Source organism: Gopherus flavomarginatus, chromosome 5 (genome assembly GCF_025201925.1).
Source record: "Gopherus flavomarginatus isolate rGopFla2 chromosome 5, rGopFla2.mat.asm, whole genome shotgun sequence".
Classification (NCBI taxonomy): domain Eukaryota; kingdom Metazoa; phylum Chordata; order Testudines; family Testudinidae; genus Gopherus; species Gopherus flavomarginatus.
In genome coordinates this window covers 39037373-39060662 of record NC_066621.1, presented here as the reverse complement: position 1 = coordinate 39060662, position 23290 = coordinate 39037373, and the positions used below count along the sequence as shown (strand labels likewise).

General features: G+C 50.2%; 2 protein-coding genes across 7 annotated transcripts in view; one reads left to right on the top strand and one right to left on the bottom strand.

The window, feature by feature from the left end:
* The window catches only part of PPP1R32 (protein phosphatase 1 regulatory subunit 32), a 346274-nt gene that overhangs the window by 28288 nt on the left and 294696 nt on the right, over nucleotides 1–23290 (bottom strand). The gene's annotated exons all lie outside the window — the stretch shown is intronic.
* On the top strand, nucleotides 16–23164 carry CPSF7 (cleavage and polyadenylation specific factor 7). Of its 6 annotated transcripts, none has more exons than XM_050956253.1 (10): nucleotides 16–62; nucleotides 378–491; nucleotides 11061–11279; nucleotides 12278–12381; nucleotides 12883–13028; nucleotides 14947–15352; nucleotides 15647–15765; nucleotides 15843–16011; nucleotides 16203–16376; nucleotides 19067–21585. In XM_050956253.1, the coding sequence occupies exons 2-9, from the start codon at nucleotides 438–440 to the stop codon at nucleotides 16369–16371; spliced, it is 1386 nt and encodes a 461-aa protein (XP_050812210.1). In that variant the 5' UTR covers nucleotides 16–62; nucleotides 378–437; the 3' UTR covers nucleotides 16372–16376; nucleotides 19067–21585. The 6 variants fall into 6 exon arrangements, 5 of the variants coding, with proteins under 5 accessions (XP_050812210.1, XP_050812209.1, XP_050812208.1 ...); XR_007774759.1 differs by lacking the exon at nucleotides 16–62 and having other exon boundaries at nucleotides 252–491; nucleotides 19067–19270; nucleotides 19418–21585; XM_050956252.1 differs by lacking the exons at nucleotides 16–62; nucleotides 19067–21585 and adding an exon at nucleotides 23075–23164 and having other exon boundaries at nucleotides 252–491.

Sequence of the window (23290 nt, the reverse complement as noted above, 5' to 3'; positions counted from 1 at the left end):
TGGCTGTGGCGGTGAGCGGTTCGCGCGCTTCGGGCCTGTTCGGGACGCTGGGCCCCGGCGCGGTAACGGGCCTGCGGGGACCCCCGCGGTGACGCGGGGCTGGCGCGGGGATCGGGCCCGCGGGGCGGGAGGGAGGCCGCCAGTCGGCAGGGCCCTGAGGCGGGGGGAGCCGCGTCCCTGCGCCCGCCTCGCCAGGGCAGCGCCGGACGGGGCCCTGCTCTCCCGGGGGTTGGGTGAAGCGGGGGGGTAGATCTAAGCGGCGGGGGCCGGGTGGGCAGATGAAGGGAGCCTGGGTGGGTAGGTCCGGGTGGGGGGCGGGTAGATTCAGGCCGGGCGCACGTGGCCGGCCCGTGTCACTGAGCCGCCTCTCCCCGCAGTGCACCGCACCTCCTTCCTTCCTGTGCCCCCGGGCTCTGGCTCCCGCCGCGGCTGGAAATATGTCCGAGGGGGTGGATCTGATCGATATCTACGCCGACGAAGAGTTCAACCAGGTGAGCGGCGAGTGAAAGCCCCACCCCCATCCGCGGCAAGGGGGGGCGGGGATTTGCAGAGAGTTGCTGGGAAGCCTCCTGGAGTTGGGGGTGGGGGGGCTGTTTGGAGAAGGTTGGGCCCCCTTGCGGAGGATATTAAACTCCTGAGACTCAGAGGCTGTGAAGTAGGCTGCAAGGGACCAGGAGTGGATCTGGTTCCTACTCGTCTGGTAAAGGCACGTGATGGGGCTTGTGTGCCAGCAAAGGAGCATTATTGTGCTGAAGGGTGGCTCTGAAAATCCCCACAGAGCTTGAGAAGCCTGCAAAGAGTGGAAGTCTTAAGTCATTACCTGGGTTCATGACTGGAATCTGCTGGGACCTGTTTTTTAGCTGGAGCTTGTGCTTGTCTGGTTACAATCTATGGGCAATAGGGAGAAAGAAGTAGGACGTACCTATTGGACTGAAACATCCCTTAAGCCAGGGAGATCTGTATTGTTAGAGAAGAGAGCAGTGGTGGATACAACAGATGGGGAATCTAGCCATCCTCTTCTGCAAAACATGAGGGTAAGAGACAGGAAATGAAACCAGAAGAGAGCTAGATGAGGTAACTGCTAGAGATCTCTCTGGGACCGTAGTCACATGAACACCACCTGATTTAGGGTATTCCGGACTTCAGGATGCTGAGCTCTTAAGGAAGTTTATCTGCTTGAATAATGGTATAATCAGAGAGGTCCCTAAATTACAAAGAAATCACCCTGATGATACCAGGAACTGAAAATCTATCCCAGATTTACAAGAAGAAAATTATTGAGAATGTGTGAGTAATAAGGAAGCTTGGGAGCTACTTGAATTCAGTGTAGTAAGGAACATGAATGCAGTGGTCCAAAGGTATTAGATTTCAGAGGAGCAAATTTTGGAGTGTTAAGAAGTCTGGACAGGTGGGTATGATGGAAGCAAGTTCAGCTCCTTGAAGATGAAACTGCTAAGTCTGAGATCATGGAAGAAGGTTAGAGATTCTTAGACAGGAAACTGCAATCAATCTTGATTACTTTCCAGGAGCGAAATGCAAAGAACAAGAGACTGCCAGTGTGGCCTCGTGAGGGGTTGAACAGAAATTTGAAGGCAATAACCACCTGTTCTGAAAAGGTGGGAGGTTACCAAATGAGACTATACCAGAAGTTAAGCCTTGAGGGAAAAGTTAACAGTGGCAAAAAAGAATGTTAACCATAAGGGAAATGTGAGAGGCTTTTACAGCTTCCTGGGAGAAACAGGAGTGCTTGATTGGAAGTAGATGCATTAATTGAAGATGGTTCTAAATGGATGAGGTCTTGAATGCCTTTCTGAAATCTTACCTTTTAAAAGAAATGCATACAAATTATGGTATTTCTGTGCTGTAGGACCCCCAATAGCCAGGCTTCATCCCCCCCACAGAAAGCAGTTTTAACTTTAAAATAAACGTGTACTCTTGTTTGGAATCCTCTTGGGACTTTCTGATTGACTGAAAGCATCCTAGAATACACCATGGTTATCCAAGTCTCACTGGATCCCATGCTGTAATGATAGGTCAGAATTATGTTCAAGGATGTGGCCACTGAAACAGTTCAGCACAGAAATATGCTTAATTTAGTTTCCTTGCAGTTAACCTTTAACAAGCAAAATCGAGAAAGTAACTTTGGACAGTTGGGCAGTATGAGAATCTAGTAGTTATTGATAAAGAGAGTAGGTATGAGAGAACTTGGAAAATACAAACATATGCAGATTAGTGTATCAGGATTATAGGCATCCTAGGGTAATGGAAAATGACTAACAGATTTTTTGAGTCATTGGCGATTATTTTGAAAACCCCCTGAGGGAGGAAATTGGAGAAAAATAAATAGCTACCGATATTCAGAAAAGGGAAAAAGAGAGACCCTGGCAATTACTGTTTGGAAGGTCTATCAGTTCCTAATTAAAATAAAAGGCTATAAACATCTTGGAGGATAGCAGACATATGAGCAGCGTAAGCATCATGGAATTATGAAGAAAAACAATCAAGCCCTTCATTTGATGGCTTTCTGTTATTTTGACTTTAAAGCACTTGTTGTGCCACAGTAATTATCCAGGTTGGGTTGGCTGAGAGTGTTTTCACATGGCTTCAGATGTGGCTGGAAAAGCAGAAACCAAGAATGGTGGTAATAGACAATGTATTGAGTTGGGAGTAAGGTGTTTACTGGATGCAGAAAAAAATCTGTATTGGATGTGGTCTTACTCAACATCTTCAGTGGTTCTCTGGAAGTAAAGAGCATGATGAAAACATTCACAGATAAAACATCTCCAGCACACATGAATAGGTGTAGTTTTTAAGACTAAAAGTGATCATTGTGATCCATCTAATCTATCCTGCATAACCAGGGCCATGGAATTTCATTTTCATTGGGAGGAAGAAACCTAGAAAGCAACAGTGCTAAGAGAAGGAGGCTATGGTGTGATTGTGGGTAGTTTGCAGTGTTGTAGCTGTGTTGGTCCACAGATATTGACAGACAAGATGGGTGAGATAATGAAAGAGACAAGCAGAAGTTGATCCAATAAAAGACATCTCAGTCACCTTGTCTCTCTAAGGGTACGTCAGCACTAGAAACTTCGAAGAGCTGCCCCGGGATTGCTTTGACGTGTGTGTGTGTGCGTGTGTTTGTGGTTATGCGTGAACAGTGGGAGAGCTCCTAGAAGTGTAATACTGGAAGGGACCTTGAAAGGTCATCGAGTGCAGTCCCCTGCCTTCACAGCAGGACCAAGTACTGTCCCTGTCAGATTTTTGCCCCAGATCCCTAAATGACCCCCTCAAGGATTGAATTCACAACCCTGGGTTTAGGAGGCCAGTGCCCAAAGCACTGAGCTATATAGCTCCTGGTAATCCATCTCCATAAGGGGAATAGCTCTGAGGGTGCAGTCCAAGCTAGCGCTTTAAAGTGCTTAAACGTTCTGCAGGTGGGGTGATTTTTCACCCCCCGAGGGTATGGCTACACTTGAAATTAGCGTTTGAAGTGTGAGTGTGGTCGGAGTGCGAGCGCTGGGGGAGAGCTCTCCCAGCGCTGCGCGTAAACCACATCCCTTACGGGTGTAGCTTGCAGCGCTCGGAGCCGTGCTCCCAGCGCTGCGGCACTGATTACACTGAGGCTTTACAGCGCTGTATCTTGCAGCGCTCAGGGGGGTGTTTTTTCACACCCCTGAGCGTGAAAGTTGCAGCGCTGTAAAGTGCCAGTGTAGCCAAGGCCTGAGCCAGCAAGTTAGAGTGCTATAAAATGTAAGTGTAGACAAGCCCTAATAGTGGCTGGTGAGTTGAGGCTTCCGTATCCTGTTGCATGTTGGATCTCAGTCCTGTGACAAGACACTCGTACTCCTGGTTTCCGTGATAAGTGTTACATCCTGTGGCAAAGTAAAAATTCTACTGCAGCTATTTGTTCACAAAATAATTCCAGAGCACAAGATTGTAATTAAATCTAAATATGCACCACTTAATCAATATACAACTAGTCCAAGGACTCGGTCCTGGGAAGGTTCAAATAAAGACATGTTTGTGGATTTGAGTTGCAGCAGGGAGATCTTAGCTGCAGAACATTGTTGCCATACATCCCAGGTGGAGATGGGCTGTAAAGTGCTCTTGTTGTCCTAGTGAATGAGGTGACAAAGGCAGTCTTTTACAGCCAGCACATGGCAATGTGGGGAAAGGCCCTGAAAAGCCAGTTCTCTTCATGGCAAAGACAATATTGGGGTGAGACAAGATGAAAAAGTGAACAAACCTTGGGAAGATCTTTGATAAGTTATAGCTGGAGCAGCAGCAAATAGCATAATTAAGGCTGCAGAATGGTTTCCATCCCAACCCCCTATTTTTATGCACTTGTAACTTGCTGAAACTCACCTTTCAGGCTTGGTCTGTGTGCAAAGGTGACTTTTTTGGTGGGTGGAGAATGAGTTTAAACAGAAACAGCTGAGCAGTTTTTGAGAATGAGTACAAAACTATTTTCCCTGTTAAAATTCATGTAACCTTTTTAATCACCTTTGCAACTGAAATAGCTGGGGGCAGAAAATGGAAATTTGTCTTGGAAATAGCCCTTGTTTTTGAGAAGGGTTTGCGAAAATTGGAGTTGATTTAATGTAGCTGTGACCCTTCGAAAGCTGCATGCTGTGTCTCTCTGCCACTCTCTCTTCCCAAGCTCATGAAGTGCCAGACTGCACATATGTGCATGCACAGCTCCCTTACCTTCACATTGAAGAGTATAGGCTGAGATTGTCAAAGCAGCATAGGGGATTCAGCCACACAGGTTGACTTTAATGGAAGATGTAGTTCTGGCTGTTAGGAGCAGAAGCAGCCAAAGCAAGGACCTCTGGGCATTCAGACAACGTCCTACATTTTGGCTAGACTTTCTCTGCTCTGTGCAGATTGTCTATTTGCTCCAACCGTCCCCCTGCCTCATAGACTCTTCACTTGAGCTTCACTCAGTCCACACCTACCCCATCTCTCTCTGCCTTTGCCCCCCCCTCACCTCTTTCCCCTTTCTTTCCATTTAGCTGATCACCTCCAAAATAAACCCACCTGCTCACCCCCCAAAATTGCTGCATTAACATGACGTTTGCTGCCATCACATAGTTCTCTCTGCTTGTGTGTACTACCCCCTTTTCCTCAAACTGGGTCTGTCTTGTTTAAATAAACGGTATGCTGTTCAAGGCAGGGGCCATTTAGTATAATGTGTATAGCCCCTAGCACAATGGGGCCCCCCTCTTGTTTGGCCCTGGCACTAAGATAATAAACGTGATTGATTAATATATTAGCCTCTGGCCTGCTTTGAAAATCTCAAGCATAGTGTGGCTGTGTAGCCCTTGCCTCAGCCCCTGTATATCTTGAAAGGTCTTTGTACAATGCAGCACAGTCCAGTTTCTTCTATTTCCCTCTCTTAAAATATCTGCTGGAAACAGGTGGCCATTGCTGGCTGAATGTATGGTGTTAGGAGGAAGGGATGAACAGGACAGGGAGGCAGTTATGGGAATGGAGGAGAGTTCAACGGCCTGGCATAGCTTTTCTATAGAACCTTAGCGGGCATTTCCCAACTTCACATTGTCTAACCTTGCAGTCTTGGCACTTCCTTTTGTACGGAATGCAGTGTATCTTACAGCTCTTTGCTGCAACCTTAGAGACACATGGCACAGAGTCAGGGCAACTGCATCTGTATTTCCCCTTTGTGGGGCGCCCAGTTTAAATTGCAGAGCGCTCAGCCTTGCACTGTGATATCCCCAGCAAGCCAGACTGCCTAAGAAGAACAGCACCTCTCCAAAGAGCTATGGCCAGTGTATTGCCAGCAGTTATAAGTTACCATGCAGCTCCTACGTTTATTCTTAAATAGTACTACAGAGAAAACCTATTAAAACAATAAGAAAACCTTACATGACTGCTCAGAAGCTTACCAGAGGGCACCCCCAACTCCCGCCCAGGGCTCTGATAGATTTTAGTCCTTCAAAACCCAGTACTGGGTTTTTCCCCTGGTTACAAGTTCATCCGTCTTAGATCCAGAACCCCCATCTGGGCAGATCAGCTGTTTCTTTACATAGCTCGGCCTGTGATCTTGACCTGCAGTAATGGGTAATCAGCAGACACTGACCCTCTGTTCAGGGTAAAAACAACAGAGAGTCCTTGTGGCACCTCAGAACTCCCATCTTTTCATGTACTGTGTGTATATATACCTGCTACTGTATTTTCCACTCCATGCATCTGATGAAGTGGGTTTTAGCCCATGAAAGCTTATAAATAAATTTGTTAGTCTTTAAGGTGCCACAGGGACTCCTCATTGTTTTTGCTGATACAGACTAACATGGCTACCATTCTGAAATCTGTTCAGGGTGGAGCTTCAAAACTGCATAACAAGAGGTGGGGAATTTGCATTAACCTCTCCCTAGGGGTTTCCACAGGAAATTGACTTCACACTTACTGTCCCCCAAAGTCCATATGTGTCTGGCACATTTTCAGTATAGTCTTTTAAACTCTCAAGTCTCTTATCTGTCGCATTGCCCCCCTGTTCCCCTCCAAGATGTTACATACAATGCTGGCCCACAATAATACATGAACTTTTAAACAATATTTCAGGAAATTGCCATATCTGCCTCAGCTTGTTACTTTGATTGTCAGCTCTTTGGGGTCAGGGACTGTCTTTTTCTGTAGATGCACTGTGCCTCGCGCAGTGGGATCCTGCTCTGGGACTGGAACCACTAGGCACTACTGCAGTATAAATAAGATAGCAGTTTATACTGAGAAATACTCTTAGTACTTTAGGATTCCAGGCAAGTCATAAGTATGAAAAATACACATTAAGTGGAACTCCACATATACTCCAGGTTAAATATAGCATAGAGATATATCGGAATTAAATCGAGCCTAGAGCAAGAATTTGAAGGTAGATCAGTTTTATGGCTAAGAAACTTCTTCAGTTGCCCATGAAAGGTGATGCTGCTGTTTTTGTTTGTCTCCCCACCCCCACCCCCAGCCCCACCCCCCCAAAAAAAATGTATGTCATATTCAGGGACTACCATGATGATCAAAATATCAGTCGTCATCCTGAAAGGAAACCTGCACAACACCTTCAAAAGATGAGCTTGGGAGCTTAAATTTATAATTTTGCTAGATACTGAAAATCATGGGCTCAATAGAGACGCTGGATGTATGGCTTATTACAACAATCTGTAACCCACTATCATCTACACTCCAGCTGCTCCCCTGCCCCTTCCTTTCCTCCCTGTGACTGGCGGGGTGTTAACAAACCACTTCAAACTACTTACACTTAATACTCTGCTCTACCTTGTATTTAGCTGTGACACTCTGATTAAGTTTTCCAGTCCTGAAGAAGAGCTTTGTTTGAGCTCGAAAGCTTCTCTCTCTCACCAACAGTTGGGCCAATAAAGGATATTACCTCTCCTGTTTTGTCTCTCTCATATCCCGGGACCAACGTGGCTATAACAGCACTGCATACAACATAGGTAGATCTGAGTCAGTAATGACACACTGAACTTTGATGGCAATGAAAACAAATGACAAAATGCTACACGTTCTTTTTGCGGCTACAGACTAACATGGCTGCTACTCTGAAACTTGTGTATCTGAGGTCGTAGAAGAGAATTGCCTGCCAGATGCTGCATTTGAGAACCAGCCTGCTGCCCTGTGCTTGGACTTTGTTGTGAGGGGCAGGAGCAGTGGCACAGAGATGACCTTAGGATGTTTGATCTGCAGAGGTGTTTTCTTTCATTGAGCCCCTGCTCTTTGGTGTGCCTTTATAAAGGTCAGGGTTTTCTGATTGCTTTTTACCTTAGAAATACCAAGTTTGGCCTGGCTCTGGTCTTCTGGCAGATGTTGAAAGTACAGCCAGGCCACCTTAGCATTCCATTAATGGGTTTATGTGGCACACAGTAGCACCTGGTTAAATTAAATTAACTGGGGGTTGGGGGGTGATTAATAGAAAAGAGCAACACATTTGTAGGCAGAAACTAAAGAGAAAACCCAAGGGGGAAGTTTTCAAAAGTGGGCATCTAATTCCCATTGTCTGCCAATGTTAGGCATCTAACACCAATTGTACCTATGAATATCTCCCCCTGTGTGACTGAAAGCTAAAGAAAGGAAGAGGCTAGCTTTAGAAGATAGGCTCTGCTTTGGGATGCTAGCTGCAATCCTCCTTCTGTTATCACAACAGTAGCCAAAAAGAAAAGGGACTTGAGTCCCTGCTTTACAAAGTATGCTAATAATTGACTGGTTGGAGGACAGGCGTTTTGACTTGGATAGGGAGACACAGGCAGTGTAAAAGGGCAGCCGGACACAGATAAATGCCAAGGAAGGGGATTTCTGTGTCAGGGGAGAAAGCACGTTCGGTGGTGGATTCCACAACTGAGGAATTGAAGCAAATGTGAGGTTCTGGATATTGATTCAGAGATTCGAAGGCCAGAAAGGACCATTGTGGTGATCTAGTCTGAGCAGATGTTCAACACAGGCCAGATAACTTCTCCAAAATAATTCCTAGAGCTGATCTTTCAGGAAAACCATCCAATCTTGATTTTAAAATCTTCAGTGCTGGAGAATCCACCACAACCCTTGGTAAATTGTTCCAATGGTTAATTACTCTATTAAAAATCTATGGCTTATTTCTAGTCTGAATTTATCTAGATTCAGCTTCCAGCCAGTGGATCATGTTCTGCCTTTCTCTGCTAGACTGAAGAGTCCATTATTAAATATTTGTTCCTCACGTCAATACTGTTCTTATCAAACGTGGAGCTTGCCAGACCAGTTTGCGGCAGCAATGGATCAGCAGTCTCGTTGCGTGACCCAAGATTACTTGGTTAATAGTGGGAGTACTCATGATCCAAGCAGTGGATTGCATTCAAAGTCCTTTCTAGGGCTGAATCTCGATTACTTGCCAGTCATCATTCCTGATGTAGATACTTATAGACTCTGATCAAGTCATCCCTTAACGGTCTCTTGGCTAAGCTAAATAGATAGACACAAGGAGCTCAATGACTGTAAGGCATGCTTTTTAATCCTTTAAACATCCTCGTGGCTCTTCTCTGAAGCATCTCCAATTTATCAACATCCTTCTTGAAATGTGGGCACCAGAACGGGACACAGTATTCCAGCAGCGGTTGCAGCACTGCATTTACAGACACAGCCCATTACAAAGCAGGGAGGCAATCTCTGTACAACTTCAGTGGTGGGATGCCAGCTACAAAATTCAGTTCAGGGCACTTTGTTATCGAAAAGGTGGCAATGTACTGGAGGAGGAGGGGTTCAGAAAAGGGCAGGAGAAATGCCCGGGAGCTGGGGAGATTGAGTTGTAAAAATATTTGTGGCTTGGCTAAGCGATGACAATGGGGAGGCAGAACTGTTTGCGGGGAGCCATGGATCTGAAGATGACTTACTGAGTGGTAGAAGGTCTAGCTAGGATGAATGAAAGGAGATTGAAAGAGGGCAGTTTTAGACTAAGTATCCAGAAAGGTCCCCTGTGGAGACTTTTATAGGAATGTGGGGTTAGTGTTCCAAGGCAGGAGGATGGTCACCCCTCCCTGGAGAAATGGGCTGGTCCAGGCACTAGGGGTGATCTGTTTCATCCCCTGGACTAAGGCATGTACCTTCCTGGACTTTGGGAACTTTAGCATGGAAATGATGCATCAGGTCAGATCCCACCCAACTGAACTCATTGGCCATTTTATCCTTGATTTCATTGGCAGCAGGAGCAGGCCCTTAGATGTGTGTAATAGCTTTTAAACAGCTCTCTTTCTCAAAGGAATTGTCCTATCCTGGATTTACACTCCTGCTTATATTGTCTCAGTACAAGAACAAGTGTGCACTTGATGAATTTGAGATAATTAACTTCAAGCATATGAAATGGCTGCTAATGCATAGTTAACCTGTGGCACTTGCTGCTGTGGAGTGTCAATAAAGCAAACAGCTTTATAAGAGTTTTGAAAGGACCGTAGCATTTGTTGTAACAGTAACTGCGATAAAATAAGCTAAGGGCTCTAATGCTTTATGGTCTAATAGCGGTAGGAGGAAATTGCCCCCCACTTGAATGCACGGCTTCCTCAAAAGCCTCCTGCCACCTTGGGTTCAGGTCTCCTAAGTTGAGCCTGGCCAGGAGATCTCAGAGGAAAGCCCAGATGCTGCAGTAGGCAGTGCTCTTTCCTCTGAGTGCTAAGTCAGTGCCTTAAAAGTTTGCCTGGGGGTGCTGTGCCTCTGGGATCAGATGTAAAACAGAGGTCTTGGCCACTCGTGATCAAAAGAGGAGCCTTAGCCAGATTCTATTCTGCGTTTGGAAGTTCTCCCCGTAGTTTGATTTGGAGGCAGTGGTGTTCACTTCCTGTCCTACACCGTTGTCCTTTTTGTGACTCTGAATGAGTCACATCTGCATACTGACACACACGCTACTCGCATGAGGCTGCAGAACCCACACAGCTACAGTTGATAGAGCCACATTCCACTGTGCCTCCTGCGTTGGCAGAATCGTGGTCTCTGTTCCACGGCAGAGGAGGTGGGGCTAGTGAGAACCAATCTGGATTTGAGGTTCTCAGAGAGAGTTGGTGGCAATGAGAAAAATCCTGTCTGTCATTGAACTCCTTCGTTGTCTGAAATTTATGGCAGGAGCTTTGCAGGCACGTAGAGAAGTGAGTCCTTGCCTAAGCCGCTTACAATCTGAATCAGGCAGGAAAAATGTTATACCCAAGGTAATAATTCAGATTTAGGATGTGGAAGACACAGAGAGGCTGAAGAACCAGGAGTGTCCCTGTTACATGGTACTTCTCAGCCCAGTAGCGTTCCTTCCCATTGGCTTCTGAGAGTGGGTGTTCTAATGAAATTCAGTCTGGGCAAGAGAGAATGATTCCTCCTCAGGATTGTTTTGTGCTTGGTGTTTAATCTCTTGGGCGCACAGGCTGTTTACCTGCAGATCAGAAGCACTGAGCAGGGCAAACCTCCAGCCTGCTGGAGCCTCTCCCTTGACATGACCGGCTAGTAATTGATTGTTGCAGAGCTGGTAAACTGGCCCCGTGGGCTTGTCACAGAAATGCTCACTGATCTCTTGCGTGTCCTAGGACTCCGAATTCAGTAATGCCGACCAGATGGATCTGTACGACGACGTGCTAGCAGCAAGCTCGCAGCCGCCCGAAAGCCGCACCAGCAGCTCGGAGGCACCGACTGAGATCCGCCAGGAGCAGTCCCCCAAGCCAAACAGCAAATCACCTGCCATCCTGTACACCTATAGCGGCCTGCGCAACAAACGGGCTGCCGTGTATGTGGGCAGCTTCTCCTGGGTGAGTTAGGTCACTGATGCCTGCTGGAAGCACATGGCCTAGTATGACTGTCCTCCACTTACTGGGAACAGATGCCATGTCTTCAGTGCTTGCAGCCTGGGCTGCAGTCATATCTGTCAAGTGAAGTGAAATCAAGCTTGGTCTGTATGTGGATGGGGATCCTCTAAGGAAACCCATGTTCTATAGAAAAGGGTGTGGTATAGGGGGGCTCTCTTCCCTTTGTGTCAGTACTGAACCAGTGCCCCATCCTGGGCTTGCAAGGGCTGTGCTATCAAACAGTTAGTGAGGTGTGGTAGAACAGAGACCTGGACCACCTGTGGCCAGTGGTGATCTCATGGTGTGGTCTGCATGGGACTGGGATACGGAGCCTTTAACACTTCAGAGCTAGTGCAGTGGGAGGCTGATGGCTCTGGGCCAGCTTATGTGCTCTTGTGGCTGTGGGCTGACTTATATGACGTGAGGTGGTGGCTCTCTGAAGAACAGATGTCCCCACCACACAAGCCACTGATACGGTAGGGACTAATTGTCCCCTTTGTTGGTAGTCCCTGAGAGAAGCCAAGGACTGAATGGGCCTGGAGACTGAGCTCTGGCCCCAAAACCCCTGTGATCCTTCTTGCTCCAGACCTGTTGGTGGAGTGGCATGGGGGGGAATCTTATCTTACTGCTCAAACTCTGTACGCACAGCCCTTCAGTCACCACAGCTCTCAATGATGCCTTTTCTCAGATCTTACGACTGTCATTTACAGCTGCCTCCCTGGGGATTGATGTCTCCCAGACAGGGTTACTAGGCTGGGCTGTATTGTCTTCCCTCTGAAAGCATTTGTGGCATCAGAAACTGGAGCCCACACTAAAGATCCTAGGGGGAGATTGAGCAGGGTGGGCCTTGGTGGTGGTGAATGATAGATAATGCTAGTCCTGGAACAAGGGTGTGTGGCCCAGAGATCCTGCCATAGGGCCTCAGCTGCTAACGCTGTCTTCTTCCACCTGTTCTCAATCAGTGGACAACTGACCAGCAGCTGATCCAAATTATTCGCTCAGTGGGGGTCTACGATGTGGTGGAGCTGAAATTTGCGGAGAACCGAGCCAATGGGCAATCCAAAGGGTGAGAGCTCTGGAGGGACCCAAGGCCTGGCACTGGGCCAGTCCAAAGAGTGAACACTGTTGGGGGAGACCCTGGACCTTTTCTCCAAAGGGTTTGTCACCATGATCGTCGGCCTGTTCCCCTTGGGCAAGGTGTCAGCAGGCCTTCTTGTGGAGCTGTGTGGAAGCTTGAAAGATGCTTGTGTGAATGGAGCTAGTGTGCCAAAGCACAGAGGACGAGGTAGCAAAGAGGTGGTGGGGAGCTGATGGGAGGAACATAGGAATGCCAGTTACCCTGCGGTGGTGGGCTGGGTTCAGCTGCAGATGGATGTCCATAGTGAGAGGTTGTGGATTGCTGCTCTCTATGCTGCCTGGGCCGTGGGGAGAGGTGTAGATTGAAGCACCCATGGTGGCTCGTTGGATTGTCCCCACAGATTGTGGTTGGGGGAGGAGGGTGGGCTTGGTCCCTTGATGTGATGGGGTACTGGCCTGCTATCATCTGCTTGTCTCTGGCTCCCTCCAGGTATGCAGAGGTGGTCGTTGCCTCTGAGAACTCAGTCCACAAGCTCCTGGAGCTGCTGCCTGGCAAGATCCTCAATGGGGATAAGGTGGAGGTGAGACTGGCCACCCGGCAGAACCTGTCGCAGTTCGAGGCACAGGCTCGGAAACGTAAGTGGGACAGGCCCGCTGCCAGGGCGGGGCGCAGGTTGCATGAGGAAGGGGAGACTCCCATTGGGCCCTAGAGATCGTGAGCAGAGCTTCAGCAGCCTGAACCAACCAAAACCCTGGGGTGGGGGTGAATTCCCAGGCGTCTCTGCGTGTTTTTCCTGTTGCTGCCGAGTCTGAGCAGATCCTGACCCGAGTCTTTATGATCCCATTTTAGGTGCTCATAGACTGCGAAGATCCCTCGTAGCCTCCTCCTCCTCCTCTCCAAACTGAATGGGCTTAAGCTCTTCAGCCTATCATCATAGCTAAGACCCTCCATATCTATTAGTAGCTCTTCTCTGGACCTTCTCCAGAATTTGTACATCCCTGCAGAGGTAAGGTGCCCAACACTGGACGCAGTAATCCAGCTGGGGCCTCACCATGGGCCTTGTACAATGGCCTTTTTCCTCAGTCTGATGGCCCAACATCTCAGCCCAGCCCCAGCTAGGGGGCGCTGTGCAGCTGGAGGTGCCATCTTTCCAGAGACACACATGGCGAAACTGGCCACCTGTGGTCATTGTTGATCACATGGCACATTTCGTAAGAGGAGAATTACTGCCCCCAGTGCCCTGGGCAAATTCCAACTGGGCGACTGTCCTGCAGCCTTCACGCGCCCCAGACAACTGCAGTGGAACACCAAATTTTCCACTGCCCATCCTGAATTGTCAAAAGGAAGTGTTCTGCACTGTCAGACCGCTGCCACCTTCTGCCATGGAGGTGGTTGCATTTCAGTGGCAGGTGAGAGGTTCCTGTGTTCTGTCCCTTACCTCACAGGGCTGTTGTGAGGCTGTGGCTTTGTCTGCATTGGGGAATTGCCCTGGCTATACCCATTGGTGTAGCTGTGCTCAGCCTGATGGAGCCGACCAACACCTGGCCCAACACCTGGCATTAATGGAGCTTCTACCTGGATGAAACCAGGCCAGCTCATAGCAGTTTACCATGGACACTAGGTGGTTTGCACCAGTAACTGTTAACAGGACCACTCACCAGGACAGGCAAGGCCTCAGTGTGTCTCCAGCCCTTCGATTCTGGGCTGAAAGGGGCTAGAGAAGGGAAAGTTTCCTTGCAGTAGTAATCTCCCTTGGCTTGTTCCCATGGCTGCAGATGAGCAACATCTGCATGTCTGCTGCAGATCTAACCCCCTCAGACTCCCTCATGGTCAGCATCTGGTTACTTGCTCTCCAGTACTTGGTAGCCGTGGGAGTTCTGGATCCAAGCTATGTCCCTCTAAGTTTGTTCACCTTATTATCCCATCAGCCCTTTCCAGATCCACTCCTCTAGGGGACTGCAGGCTCTCTGGGTCAGGCTCACTTAAAGTATTGGCAGGATTTCAGTCTCTGCCTCTGTGCAGGCCCAAACCAGCTGTATTAACCAACAAACAGGCAAGCTCTGACTCACGCAGTGCCCGGTGACCTCTCCACTGCAGCCTCTTGCCATTTGTCAGGGCTTTTGGCTTCTGCCCGGGTAATCAATTTGCTTTGCAACTTCCATCCCCTGTGTTCTTCACTGGGGCACTGCCTTGGAAGCTTTCCTGATGTCTTGATGGAGAGCAAGCACGCCCTAGTTGAGGCCCATGGAAGTGGAGGCTACGTTTGGCTGGCTGGATCTTTCTCTTGGCACCTCAGACTCTGCTGAAATCAGGCGTGTGGCCGTGGGAGATGGGTGCCCCGATCTCAAGGTGGGGAGGTGATCGGGGCTGGTGCAGGATCCAGGGGACGATATGTCCCTTCCTCAGTCACTGGGTCATTCCATCCGCCACCTCCTTCCCCCCTCTCCAGGCTTGTGGGGGCTGCTGCACCAGCTGGCTCCCTTCAGGTGGCTTTCCTATGGGTGAAGTCACCCCCATGCTCACAGGCCATTCCTCTTCTCTGCTGGCTAACAGGGGTGCCGCCGAGGGCTCACTCCCGGGACTCCTGGGATACGATGGATGGCCGAGCCACGCCAACAGAGAATGCCGTGCCGCCCCCTCGTGTGGAGAAGCCCCCTTCCGTGCTGTCTTTCTTTAACCGCCCCCCTGCTGCCATGCCCCTCATGTCTCTACCCCCTCCACCGATGCCTCCCCCACCACCTCTCTCCTCCAGCTTTGGAGTGCCACCTCCCCCACCAGGAATCCACTACCAGCATCTAATGCCCCCTCCCCCTCGACTGCCCCCACACCTGGCTGTGCCACCTCCAGGGGCAGTCCCTCCCGCCCTGCACCTCAACCCTGCCTTCTTCCCCCCGCCAAATGCAGCACTGGCCCCCCCGCTGGACACCTACAAGACCTCTGCAGCATATAACCACAGCAGGTGAGAGCAGCTGCAGCCTCTGCTGCATTTGGAAAGGATGGTCTGGGATTGTAGGGGCAGGAGATCTGGGTCTACTGGACCCCAAGAGGGAAAAAGGTGTTGCTATGGGGTGCCAGGTTGGTGTCCCAGGGAACCTCTGCCAGGTGGGCAGTGAGCCTGGGATGCGCCCTGGTTGGTGCCCCTGGGGAGCTCTGCCAAGTGGGCATTGACCCTCAGCACCTGTCAGGTCAGTCCCCAGGGGTGGGAGCCTTCTCCCCATGCCCGGCTGACAGGCGCATGCTCTGTTCTGTGCAGTCGAGATTTGGGCCCACTGCTTCCCCCAGTGAGCGAAGCCGAGTTCGAGGAGATCATGAACAGGAACCGAGCGATTTCCAGCAGTGCCATTTCCAAAGCAGTGTCCGGAGCCAGTGCAGGTAACAGCGTCCCCCTGACACCTATCATCCTCCATCCCCTGCCCGGTCCTTTTCCTCACCCCTCTCATCTCCTGCAGGGGATTACAGTGATGCCATAGAGACCCTGCTTACGGCCATTGCCGTTATCAAACAGTCCCGCGTAGCCAACGACGAGCGGTGCCGCGTCCTCATCTCCTCCCTCAAGGATTGTCTTCATGGGATTGAAGCCAAGTCCTACAGCATGGGTGCCAGCAGCAGCTCCTCCAGGTAAATCCTTGCCAACCAGAGTAGAAGGGGAGAACTCTTTGCTCTCATCTTGGGCCTCTGGTGGAGATTTGAGGGGCAGGCACAGCTCCCTATCCTTTGGGGAAGACCTGAGTGGGAGGCAGCAGCCCCTTTATCTGAAGATCTGGAGGGGGGCACTTGGGAGATACTCAGCACCTGGCCTTGTCTTCCAGAAAAAGACACCGATCTCGGGAGAGGTCGCCCAGTCGGTCCCGTGAGAGCAGCAGGAGGCACCGGGACCCGCTCCATAATGAGGATCGGCACGAGGACTATTTCCAAGAAAGGAACCGGGAGCATGAGAGACATCGGGACAGGGACAGAGAAAGGGACCGGCACCACTGAGAAAGGTGAGCTGGCCCGAGGCCCTGCTCCTTCTATCCCCTTCGTGCTGCGGGGCCATCTACCTGCTGCTGATGGAGCACCCTTTCCCCTAGAGGGACATGGCAACTTCCTAGGGGTGCAGACTGGACGTTACGCAGTCCATTTCCCCTGGCTTTTAGCAGTTGACTCTCCATGGCTAACATGGCAGCCCCTCCAGTTAGTGTCATAACTACAGTCAGTGGCCACCCTCTGGATCTCAAGCAACAAATGATCTTTCATTGCCCGCAGCGGGTGTTCAAAGAGGGAAGGCCCCAGGGGAGAAGAGAAGGGAATGTCCCCATATTTCCTCTGACGGCTGCTGAATAACCGGCACTGAAGTCCCCCCTTGGTGGTTTTCCATTGAAACTGCAACCAGCTTGCTGCTGCTACTCGTTCCCGTGCATCAGCAGGGTCATTTCCAGCCCTGTTCCTCTCCTTTCAGTGTCTTTGCTTGATTGATTTGTAGCAGGCTGTGAACCTACACTGCCCACACCCAACAGCAGAGAGCAAGCTCCTTGCCTTTTGCACTCTGTCCTCCTTTTTAGGTTCAGTGCAGGCAGTGTGAGGACAGGGCTTTCCTTGGTCAGGTATCCTCCAGCTGTGGAATTCCCTTCTGGGGTTAGCCTGCCAGAGTCCCTCATTGGCTGATTACAGCACCCTGCAGTGTCCTCACTTCCTGTTAACCATCTTCAGAGCTAAGGGGCATTGAGCTCTGCTGTTGGTGGGTGGCTTGGCTGGGGAGAAGTGGCTTTGCCCACGTGGTAGCTGGGCAGAGTACGAAAGCTTCTTGGATTTTTAGGATATAAGTGTCAATAGCATGTCCCCCCGCCCAATAGTTGGGGGACATGATAGTGGTCTTCAAATACTTGAAAAGCTGCCATAAAAAAGGTGAAGAAAAGTTGTTCTCTCTTGCTACAGAGGGCAGGACAAGAGGCAATGGCTTTAAGCTACGGCACTGCAGATTTAGATTAAATCTGCTTCCTAATTCTGAAAACAGGAGGACAGTAGAACAGACGTGTCTAGGGAGGTTGTGGAAGCTCCTTCACTGGAGGTTTTCAAAAAGAGGCTGGGCAACCTCCTGTCTTGGATGGCTTAGACACAACAAATCCTGCATCTTGGCAGGGGGTCAGACTAGAACTAGACCCTTGTGGTCCCTTCTAACCCTACAGGTCTCTGGTTCTATTATAGCTCTACTGGAGAGGGCCATGCGACCTCTTAAATTAGGGCTGATGGGTCAGGGCCGCCAGCTTCAGGCCATGTGCACCTTTCAATCCACAACAGGTTTGTCACTCCTACTATTTCAGAATCACTTGGTGGGTGAGGGGAATGGGGGGGCACGGCACGGCACAGTTTCCTCTGTGTCACCCACGTGTACAGCCTCTCCTGTTTTGCGTCGGGGCTTTTGTACAGCACTTGGTCCTAAAGAATTAAAAACTGTTACCCACTAGATTTGCCTTTGAAGGTCTTGACTGTAGCCCGGCAGCATGACCCGTACACTGCCCCTGCTCCCCTCTGAGAGAGGCTGCCACTAAGGAACCAGCTGACTCAGAAATTACAAAGCATCAGCCCTGCAAACATAACATCCTATGGGAGATCTCCTCATCCTGAACTAATGCCAGGATTTCTGCTGCCTCCCCTCCCTCTAGCTGTACTGAGGTGGGCGGCGTTAGAACTACAGTATCCTCCCGAGACGCCATGGTGTTTTGTTCCCATTCCTGCTGTGTGGGAAAGTTCTCCCTGCAGGACTCAGTGCACCAGTTGGGCTGCCTCTGGGTGAGACATAGGATGGTGGGGTCTTTAGTCTGTTGCGGGGGCAGTGCTCTGTGTTTTGTGCTGCTTTGAGGATTTTATTTGGCAATGGGCTGGTGCCTTTTAAATGATCTGCCTACTGCTGGGGTGCCTTCGCCTCTGAGCACTGCCGCACCCGACACACTACTGATTTGTACCAGGATAAGACCAAGAGGCTGCCCACTGTGACTGGGCCAGCTGCTGTGCGTTTTTTACCCAGATCAAACCATTGGTCTCTTGGGGAGCCCTGGGTTTCAAACCCACAATTGCCTTATGCTTTTAAACATTCATCCCCCACCCCAAAATGTTTCTAGTGTGAGCATTGTCCAGGCATGATGGGGGCCTGGTGGTTAAATCAAAGAAAGAGGGAGTTAGGAATGGAGCTCAGCTCTCTTTTCCACTGATTGACAGTGAACTTTGGCAAGTTACTTCCCTCTTCTGTGCTTCAGTCCCCCCTGCCCGCGCCCCCGCAATGGCAGTAGTATTTGCCTACCTGCCACATGCTTCTGGCTTAACCCATTACCCTTGTGTAGTGCTCAGATCCTCGTCTGCAAGACGTTCTAGAAATGCCCAGTGTAACCCGGTCTTGTTAGCATGTCCTTTGGTGTAGAGAACTGCCTGGGGCAAGTTCCCTCTCAGCAGAACCTGTGAGGCTTGCAGGATTTATTCTGGATCAGCTGAGAATGTACTTTAGGTGTCATTAAATATTCCAGGCGAAATAACTCCCCTCTAGGTCATCGGTTCCAATCCAGCCTGGGTTGGCCATGACCTTCTGGCGATTTGACCTGTGCAAGTTTGGCTGATCTCAGTCCAGTTCCTAGTGCACAAGTGTCCTCGCTGGAGAGCCCATGTTCTGTTAGACATGAATTTTCCTCCTTGGTGTTCCCAGCTGTTCAGCCGAGGCCAGAATGGGGCTGTGGAGATGGAGTGCCTGCCTCGCCCCTAGACGTGGCCACTGGGGCAGGGACAAGGCACCAGACCTGGTGGAGCCTGTCCTCGGGGTGGAGGACTTCGCTCTCCAAGGCTGTGAATCCTGTACTTCGATCTTGTCAGCACCAAACAAACATGCAGGAAGATAAATGTTAAAAGGCAGGTCCGTGCGGGGCCTTTGCCTCCAGTGGGGGAGGCTGACTGGGGTCCAGGCAGTTCCTTGCTGAGCAGTTGGCCTCAGCAGCGACTCAGTTGCCTGGTCATCGCAGCAGGGAGACTGTGACCTGTTGTCTTGTTCTGTCCCTTCCAGGAGTTTGGTTGGCAGTAAGTGTTTTTAATGGACTTGTATCTCCTCACCTCGATCAGGACTGAAGGACGGAGGCCGCTCCACCCCTCTCCTCTCCACTGCCCCCAGCTCCTTCCAGGCACCCAGGGAAAGCCACGTCTCCTGCGGGACTCCAGCTGGCACACGGTGGCCTCGGGACCCACACTCGCTGCTGCTGCTTCCTGGGGAAATGCTGGAAGACGTGGAGTTAGGGAGGGATAGCATCGGGGGCCGCTGTGAGCAGAGAGTGCTCCAGTCCACGGATACTTGGACCCAAAGAGAAATGGTGCTTTTCCATGGAAGCTTGTGAGCTCCTTCCTCTCCGTGGCCCTTTCGGGGACAGCTGGAAGGGAATCCATCACCCTCGTGTGTGCTGGGGAGGGTTGGAGGTGGGGGCGCAGATATCCCTGCATGGTGTCTGGTGCCTGGCCTGCTTGGCTCACTGGGGCCAGTATTCATGTCCTTCCATGGTGCACTGTCTTCTCGTCCCGTGTGTGGGAGCTCTCCTGAGGAGTGCGATCCCTTCTCCCAGCCAGTTCCAGGCCTGGCTTGGCTGGCCCATTATACTCAGCTTAGATAACAGCATTTCCTCTTCCCCACCACCTCATGGAGTGCAGGCTGGCTGCTACTTCCCATCACCTCTTTCTGCTCCCAGTTGCCGTTCCTGTAGGCGCCTCTGAATCCTCTGCATTCTGCCCCGGCTCCTCTAGGGGGCTTGTCCAGAACAGAGGTGGCCCCTCTCGGCTGGACTCAACGCCTGTGGCTCTCCATGCTGATCTCATGCAATAACCGTTCCAGTTCATGTTTTTCCCTACCGCAAGCCCCAGCCACCTGTTTCTCCAGAGTCAGCCTCCTCCCAGAGATGCTGCCTTCCTTGTTTTAGAGGAAGCGGCATGGGCAGAGACTTGAGTGTTGTGATATTGGTGGATGGAGATGGGGTGGGCTGCGGGCTGGCTGGATGAGCCCAACCACTGGTAACCTGGCGAGCTGCTTAGCCTTTTTGCATGGTGGAAGGTGCATTGATTCCAGGGATGGAGAAACTCTGCTGGAGACTCCCGCCTCTTCATAAATGCTCTAGGAATGGGAGCTCCCAGTCAAGCACTGTGGGGGGGGTTTCTTTAGACAGCACCGCTGCTCGCTATTGCTCTGTGGTGTGTGACGGTGAGCAGAGGGTTTGGGGCAGCTGAGAGTTGATCTGCATCTAGCTACGTAGTCTTGGTGTCTGTTCCAGCACGTGGGGCTGATTGTACCCGACAGTGTGATGCCTGAAGGGCCGGGGGAAACATAACCACCACAGCCTTCAGCTGGTGATTCTTGAAGGCTGGTAGGATAGGTGGTGTGGAAGGAGCCATGATCCCTCAAGCAAAGGAGGCTGTAGGGGACAGGTGGCCAGAGAGCAGCCTGCATGTGTTGCAAGACTCTGCCAGTCTGAGCGGCAGCCTGTGGAAACTACACATCCCAGCATGCAGTTCTCCAGTCACTTAGCTCAAGCTATAACACATTGTATGCTTGGACCTGTAGTCTCCAGAGCCTGCACCTTTATGTAAGACTGAGGACAGCAACCACCTGTTGCATTTCATGCCATTCAGTGTGGCCCTCCTGGCAAGTTGTGGACACAGCTGGGCAAAACCTGGGCACTATCCCCCCAGCAGGGGTCTCTAGTTGGGCACATCAGTGAGGGTGGCAGGGGACAAGAGTGCAAAGCCTGCCTGGAGGCTGGCGAAGTGAAGTGACACCTCCATAAGAACTGTGATCAGTGAGCAAAGGCCAGCTCTGGATGTCTTTTTAAAAAGAAAATGAAAAAAAAAAAAAAAAAACGGAAACAAAGTGAGGTGACATTAAAAAGAAGTGTAAAATACCAGAAAACCCTTTGACAAGAGAGTGTTCTGTTTTTTTACGTAATGACAAATTTTTAGTTTATTTCAGAATAGTGGGGGGAGGGGGGATGATAAAAATAAAATAAAAAGCAACGCCCCAGTTCCCCTCCCCCAGTTCTCGGTGATTTGATTTTTGTCTCTTTCTGATAGGTTGGAAATTGTGTAATAAACTTGATGACGTTGTCAATCTTTTATACTGCATTGTATGTTTTCTTTTTTTTCCTTTTGTAACAAAATATTTTAAATAATAAATGGGGTGTGAGCTGTTTTACGGAACCTGCATTGAAAAATATTCTCTCTCCGGGGTCGTGGTGGTATTGGTGCTGTGAATGGGGATCTAGGGTTTGGGATTCTGGACTCCTGGGTTCTTGGCCTTGCTTATGGTCTGATTTTCAGAGGCGCTGAGTCCTCAGAACCAGCACCGGCATTTAATGGTCAGGCATATAGGAGGCTGCCTAGGACACTAGGCCAGCTACACCCTCCCCCAGCCAAGACTGCTGTCTGTGGTTCTGAACTACACCTCCAGCCCAGCCCCCTGCTCCCTATTCTGCAGCAGTGGCTGGGACTGAAAGCAACCTCTTGGCCATGGCTTCGCTCTGGCTGCCTCCTCCCCAGGTAGGGGAGATTTCGGGGGTTTCTGACCCTCTAAAGGCACACCATTCGCCAGCAGCAGTGTTTGGGAGTTGTGGATCTCTGCCTCTCAGCCAAGACAGCATTCAGGGCTGTAGTGCTTTAAAAACACCTTCTATCACTGCCCTTAGGTAGCACTATTGACCTCAGCAGGCCAGTTCCATGCCCTATGAAGTGTAGGGAAAGCTGTCCTCCACCCCAGGAGGTCAGATCAGTGCCTGTGGGATGCTTTGAGATCCACTCTTCAAAAGGGACAGAGGCAAAGTTTTGGGTGCTCTCCAGCAGGCCATAATTCAGACTGTATGTCAGTCCTTGCTATCCAAGAGGATCTGAACATCGTGGTACTTTTGGGCAGGTGGAAACCATGCCATTCTGGGTAGGCTTGAGTTAAGGTTAAAATAATCAGAAGTAGGAAAATCAGAGGTTTAGAATGAAACTCTAAATGCCAGAGTCTGGAAATAAACACTGGGGTATACATGTCAATGCAAATGGCCCCCCTCGCCTTCCATTACCCTCACCTGGCCACCTACCCACTGTCAGCTGTTTTCTCTGAGTGCTCTCATTACAATAATACAGACTTCTGTTGATGGTCTAGTCCCCTGTATCAAAGGATGGTGGCCTGTATGTCCATGATGAATGTAGGGAAAGTTGGCCTTGGCTTGGATCTGGATTGTTGTGGGGGCCTTGGGTCTCTTTGGGAGGGTGACTGGGGCAGAGCTCTTTTTAGTGGATGAGGACAGGATATTGGATAGATCATGTGTAGGGTAATGAGGGGGGTTTGTCTCATACTGCCAGCATTGGGGTTGGTAGTGTAGTGGTTGTTTTCTGCAGCGTGGTGATGGTCTGTGGTCCATGGTTCAGAAATAGATGGTGGTTGGGGTCACTGTTAAGGTTGGTGACTATACATTATAGAATTCCCAGAAAGGCTGGCTTCTATGTCTTTGAACTACAGTGTTCTAAAATCGTGCTATTCAAACCTTTTAAACCTATCTCCATGTTTCCTGGTTTTCAAGTGTTTAATGATTTCATTGCCAGAGGGCAGCTTCATGGTTCCTTTACAACCTTACTGGGGTTTTTTGGTTGGGAAATTAAGTTTTTGGCGACGGCTTTTTATAATGTGTGGAACTTTCTGTAGATGGAGTTGTGGCCAAAGGGAGCAGAGGTCCCCCCATACCCCCCTGGGGCTGTGACTGCTGTGGAGTTCATAGGCACAGCCTGCGCCATTTGAAACCACCTACAGATTCCTACATCTCTGCCACGCCTGATCCTAGTCAAAATCCTCCCTCTCCTGGCTGCTGCTCAGAGCCTTTGGCTCGGGCTGAAACCCTGCTGTTACAATGGGTGCAAGAGA